Genomic DNA, 6,159 nt, shown 5'->3' with positions numbered 1-6,159 from the left:
CATTCATAATACGTTTATCTGACAAAGATCTCATATGTGGAATTATGAAGATCTGCAAACCAGTAAGAAAAAGACAAAGAATCAATAAAAACTGGCAAATGACTTGAGCATGCAATTCTCAAAAAAGGATATCCAAATGGCCAATAAGTATACGAAAAGGTGCTTACTTATCAAGAAAATGCAAATTAAAACCACAATGAGATACTACTAAACACCCGCCAGAATGCCTAAAATTAAAAATGTTGGTGAGGCTGTGAAGCAACTGGACTTCTCATTCACTGCTCGTGGGAGTGTAAATCGGTAGGACCAATTTGCGTAACTGTTTGGCAACACCATTTCCCAAAATTACAGATTCACCAATCATGTGACCTAGCCCTGCCCCTCCTAGGTATATTCTCTAGAAAAATTAGTGCATGGGACCTCCAAAAGACATGTATAAGAATATTCATAGCAGCATTATTTGTAATAGGCAAAAATTGAAAATAATCTAAATGTCTATCAACAGTAGAAAAATTGTTATATAGTCATACACTGGAATAATATTCAGCAATAAAAAAGAATGAATTATTTGATGGATGAAACTCACAGATATAATATTGAGTGAAGAAAGCCAAATACAAAAAAGTAGAAACTGTATGATTTCATTTGTATGAAATGGAATATATAAAATGCAGTTTAAAAGAATGTAATAGCCAGTTATAATTATCCCTTCTCATATATATGCATATGTATATGCCTTCTCATATATATATGCATATACAGCCAAAAGCTAAAGGATGATAAAAGCCAGAATGAAAGTTAACAGTGGGGATTAGGGATAACAATGGGAATGAACACAATAGAACCTTCTGGGGATTTGGAGATGTCCTATGTCTTGATCTGTGTGGTGGTTACCCTGGGTTCACGTGTAAAAATTCATAAAGTTTTATAATTCAGATTTGTGTATTTTACTGTGTGTATGCAACACCTAAATTAAAAAAAAATAAAGTGCAATGGGAGCACAGAGAAAGAAGTGTCTAACTGTGAGTGAAGAAATCAGGGAAGACTTCCCTGGAGGTATTGAAACTGGATCTGGAAAGGAGCTTGTCAAAAGGGCAGTCACAGGTCTCCCATGCAGAGAGCATCACAAAACGCTCAGCAGTCTGGTGTGACTGTGGTACAAGATGATGGTGGCCTGGGACTTGAACAAAAAAGTTATTAGGCACTATGTAAGAGTAAAAAAATCATGCAACACTGTGAGTCAGCCAAGCGCAAAGTAAAGAGGGCCACAAGGAAAAAATGGCAGCTGTTCTGCTCAGTGCTCTTCTTCCAGAGAACCCAAATTCTGCAATGAGTGGAATGAATATGGGCAGCTAGAGCATGAGAAAGTGCTGCTTCTTGGGAAAGAAGGGAGGATAAAGTACTTCTCATGGGTGCATCCTCTGACTCATTAAGACATTTTAGCTCACGAGGCCACACTTCCTGGTTCCTTCCTTAGGGTCACATGAAAATGAGCAGAGAATGGGCCATTAGGAGAGGGCTCTCCCGGAAGAGGAAAGCTCCTTTGATGGAGGCCTGTGGGCAGTGGTGTGGGGGCACCTGCCTGGGTGACCTCTACATATATATGGAGCCTCCCTGGCCCTCCTCGAGAGTCCTGAAAGAGGAAGCTCTGTGTTGGGCCCTGCAGGAGTGCCAGCTGGAGCTGAGGGAGCACAGGCCCACTCTGAAAACGGAGCCCTTCTCCAGGTTCTTTCTCTCGCATCCTGATTCTTGCCACCGAATGCAGGTAAGCAGAGATGGATGGGCCCAGTGAGGTGACAGCCAGGGAATGGTTTGGCCTAGTAGTTAGGAGCACAAGCTTGCACTCAAATGCTAGCTCTTCCAGGGCCTGAGTATGACCTCAGGCAATTCGTTTAACTTCTCTTTGCCTCCGTCTCTCCGTCAACTTCAGGCCTTTACACAAGCTTAGAATACTTTTCCCTCCCCAACTTTGCCCGTTGCATGCCTTGTTGTTGGTCAAGTTTTAGCGTGGACAGCACTTCCTCCAGAGGGTTTTACCTTGCTTCTGCAGGACAGGAACAAGTGTTCCTCTGTGAGATTCCACTGCACCTCAAGTCGGACACCTCTGCTCGGCACTGACTTTTTGCCTTGTCACTGTCCCCACTAGACTTTAAGTTCCTCAAAAGAAGAGACTGTCTCTGATTCACCATCGTATCCCCAGCCCCTGGCATAGTGCCTGGCAGACAGTGGTCACTTAATAAATATTTAACTGATGAAGAAATGAAAGAAAAGCCTGGCTAGTGGTGAGTGAGGTAGATAGATGCACAGAGAATTTGCAGTCTCTTCCCCATGTAACTTAGCTGATCACTTATATTGCTGCCCAAACATGTAGCCGGTGATCTGTTTACCCAGCCAGGATCTCAGGTTAGAACGGGGCCTCCCCTAAAGCCTGGTTTTAAGGTTTTACCTTAAAACCTGTTTGTCTCTTCAGATATCAAATTAGCCAATCTCTTTGCTAATCTCCTGGCTCACATTTTTGGAAGCATTTCTCAGAATGTTGTGATTTCTGGGGGAACAAAGTCAGGGAGAAGAAGTGAAGTTTGAACTAAGCCACAGCCCTCCCAGATGGAGCAGCACAGCAAGGGCTTTGGGTGTAAGATTAGTGGGACAGCCAGGATTCCACTCATTAAAGGCCTCTGTGTGTCCATATTTTTTAGTCTCCCTTCTAAAACTCTTTCCTGGTAGGAAAAATGTCCACAGAAGCGATTGTCAGGGGGGTTTATTTTGGTGATCTCTGTCTAGACAGGCCTTACTCATAGGTGGAATGATTCAAAGGCAGCTGAAGGCATTCCTGAACAGAAGCTTCTCTCAGTCCGTGGTCTAGAGAGCGTGCTTGACAGTCCAACCACCACCAGTCCTCATTTGGGCCCCTGACAAAATGTCAGTCATCTGGGAGGGGTGTGGGTTAAAGTTGTTATTTGCTAACACCCTCGACTGCTAATTCACTCCAACACAGAGACACAAACTGAGAGCCCTGCATTCGACGATGGGACGGTCTGGGGAGGGAGGCTGCCCAGACATGCTCTTGCATCACCATGACGGACGGTGGGGAGGACTGTTATCCTATAGGTGCCCTGCCTCCTGACAGCAGGGCAGACTCCTCACCCTGAGGACCTGAGGAGGAAGCCGCTGGTGCCAGGAGGCCTACTTCAGGAAAAGAGGCCCCGTGTGGTGGGCCAGCTGGGGAAGCGGGGAGGAGAAAGGACACACCATCCCTCTTAATCCCTGATCCCCATCCTTCCCTTCAGGACCCTTCTACCTATGGGGTTAGGGCCACTGTTCCTTCATATCCTACCCCCAACTCCCCTAAAGTGTGACCCGCCAAAGACCTGAACTTCCTTTCATCAGGGACAAGTTATTTTGTTCACTGTGAGCAACATGGCTTAGAGAGCAAATACCCTGTGGAGAGGGCACATGGTAAAGGCAACACATGGCACCCAAATATTAGCCACCGCAGCAAGAAGTTCTCTGTTGGGAGGAGCAGCAGGAGACAAGCATGGGCTCTGAGATTCGGGGAAGCAGAGGTCACCAAGGGCTGAGGCCCAGAGCACACCCCCAACCAAACGGCCTGCTCCATGCTGTGTCCAGCAGCAGGCTCTACCACAAACTGCAGTCTGGACAAATAGAAAATGCTAGGCTAATCAAGTTTTTTTGAAAAATTGAATTCATAAGTTGTAAAATTGTTTTTTAAAAGGTATGATAAAATAAAAATTTAGGATAGTCGTTTCTAGGAAGGAGATCAGGAAGATGGTAGGATTAGAGAGGGCACACCTGGGGCTTCGAGAGTATTATTGATAACCATCTATTTCGTAAACTGGTTGTATTTACATGGGTGTTGTTTAATCATTCCATACAACTTACAAGTACAAATATATTATATACATTCTGTTTATTTCTTTAAACTGAAATATTTCACTATGTATGTATGTGTGGCTGTATGTCTAAGACAGAGATGGGGTGAGGGGACTCCGATCTATACATATTTTCTGATTATGTGCAAGCTATGTGTTAGGAGGGCAGTGTCAAGAGCCTTAAGGTGAGACACACATGCAAAGTGGCAACAGGCCACTTCTTGGGGATGTCATGGTACTGGTCTTTTTCAGATCCACATCGACACGAGTCTACTCAAATATCACTAGTTCTATTCTAATTCATATTTTTAAAAAACAACAACGATAAGTTCACATATCAGTGAAAATATAAAAGAGAGAAATGGCTATAAGTAAAGGTGTGGCGGAGGCATTTTACAACTTATCTAGACATGATATTTAATATTTAATCAACTTTATTGATATATAATTAAAATACAAAAAAATTCACCAATTTTAAGGGTACAGTTTGATGAGTTTTGTCAATGCATATAGTTGTGTATTCATCACCAGAATCTAGATATAGGACATTTTTATCCCCTCAGAAAGTTTCCTTATGCCCCTTGCATTAATCCCCTCTCCCATTCCCAGCCCCTGGCAACCACTGAGCCGCTTTCTGTCACTCATTTTGCCTTTTCTAGAATTTCATATAGACAGAATCATAGTGAGTAGTCTTTTGTTTCCGGCTTCTTTCACTTAGCACAGTGCTTCTGAGATTCATCCATGTTGTTTCATGTATCAGTAGTTCATTCTTTTTATTACCTAGTAGTAATACCCCAAACAGAAACTCTGTAACCATTAAACAATAATTCCCCATTCCTCCCCCCGCCCCAGCCTCTGGTAACCACTAATCTACTTTCTGTCTCTATGAATTTGCCAATTCTAGATATTTCGTATAAGTGGAATCATACAATATTTGTCCTTTAATGTCTGGCTTGTTTCATTTAGCATAATGTTTTCAAGCATGTGTCAGAAGTTCATTCCTTTTTATGGCCGAATACTATTCCATTGTCTGTATATACCATATTTTGTTTATCCATTTATCTGTTGGTAGACACTTAGGTTGCTTCCATATTTCTAATTTTTAGTTATTATGAATAAAGCTACTATGGACATTCAAGTTCTAGCCTTTGTGTGGATGTGTGTTTTCATTTTTCTTGGATAAACATGTAGAAGTGGAATTACTTGATCAATTGGTTACCGAATATTTAACTTTATAAGAAACTGCTAAGCTAATTTCCAAAGTGTTTGTACCATTTGCATTCTCACCAGCTACCTATGAGAGTTCCAGTTGATCCACATCCTCACCATCACTTGGTATAGTCCAGTTTTTTTTGGGGGGGGGGGTAAGGAAGATTGGCCCTGAGCTAACATCTGTGCCAATCTTCCCCTACTTTGTATATGGGATGCCGCCACAGTGTGGCTTGATGAGTGGTGTGTAGGTCCACACCCAGGATCCAAACCTGCAAACTGCAGGCCACCAAAGTGCAGCACATGAACTTAACCACTATGCCACTGGGCTGGCCCCTATAGTCCAACCTTTTAATTGTAACAATTCCAGTGGATGTGTAGTAGTATCTTATTTTGGTTTTAATTTGCAAATTAAATAGAAATAATCACTGGCTGTCATAGAGGTACAAGCAAAATATGATGGGATGAGGAGTGTGTCTGTGTGAATGGAGATTGGCAGAAAATGGAGCAATTAAGTCATATCCATTGGGGAATATTTATAAGAGGCAGAGTTTTTAAACAAGTTCCTTGGCTCCTCTTGATCTAACTCTGGGAGGTGACAGTATCTGTAGTCTGTTTTGCCCATCCCACCCTATGTTACAGCAGTTCCCCTAATCCATGCTCCTAATAGCAGAGCTACCATGACCCTCCTTCCATTGGTTCCAGGACACTGTCCCCTCCCTGCATGATGGCATGCTCACGGACCTGCTCCTGCATCCTGGGACTGAGCCTCGGGACTACAGCTCTATTTGCTGCTGGGGCCAACGTGGTGCTCCTCTTTCCTAACTGGGATGTCACCTACCTGTTGAGGGGCCTCATTGGCAAGCATGCCAAGCTGGGCACTGGGCTCTGGGGAGGAGGCCTCATGGTAAGTGTCCAGGGTTCCCTGGGTGCGAACTCCCAAAGTGCCCTCTGGGGAGGAGCGGGGAGGTGGGGAAGGAGGAGTGTTCTGATTCCTTGCAAAAAGGTTTGATCTAACAAGCTGGTCTTATGTCTACAGCAGCTCCAAAGCATGGGAGAC

At 43.6% G+C, this 6,159-nt stretch overlaps 1 protein-coding gene across 3 annotated transcripts in view; it reads left to right on the top strand.

Annotated features, from left to right (window-relative positions):
• Positions 1 to 1,472: 1,472 nt before the first annotated feature.
• Positions 1,473 to 6,159, top strand: part of TM4SF19 (transmembrane 4 L six family member 19) — an 8,414-nt gene continuing 3,727 nt past the window's right edge. For 2 of the 3 annotated variants that reach the window (XM_070509111.1, XM_044771369.2), the window contains exons 1-2: positions 1,522 to 1,765; positions 5,805 to 6,006. In XM_070509111.1, the coding sequence (XP_070365212.1) occupies positions 5,824 to 6,006 (183 nt within the window). In that variant the 5' untranslated portion in view covers positions 1,522 to 1,765; positions 5,805 to 5,823. Of the gene's footprint in view, positions 1,766 to 5,804; positions 6,007 to 6,159 lie in introns of all 3 variants that reach the window. The other variant, XM_014868111.3, reaches the window with a different exon arrangement.

Source organism: Equus asinus, chromosome 5, assembly GCF_041296235.1.
Source record: "Equus asinus isolate D_3611 breed Donkey chromosome 5, EquAss-T2T_v2, whole genome shotgun sequence".
NCBI classification, from domain to species: Eukaryota; Metazoa; Chordata; class Mammalia; order Perissodactyla; family Equidae; genus Equus; species Equus asinus.
This window is presented reverse-complemented; position numbering and strand designations above follow the sequence as displayed.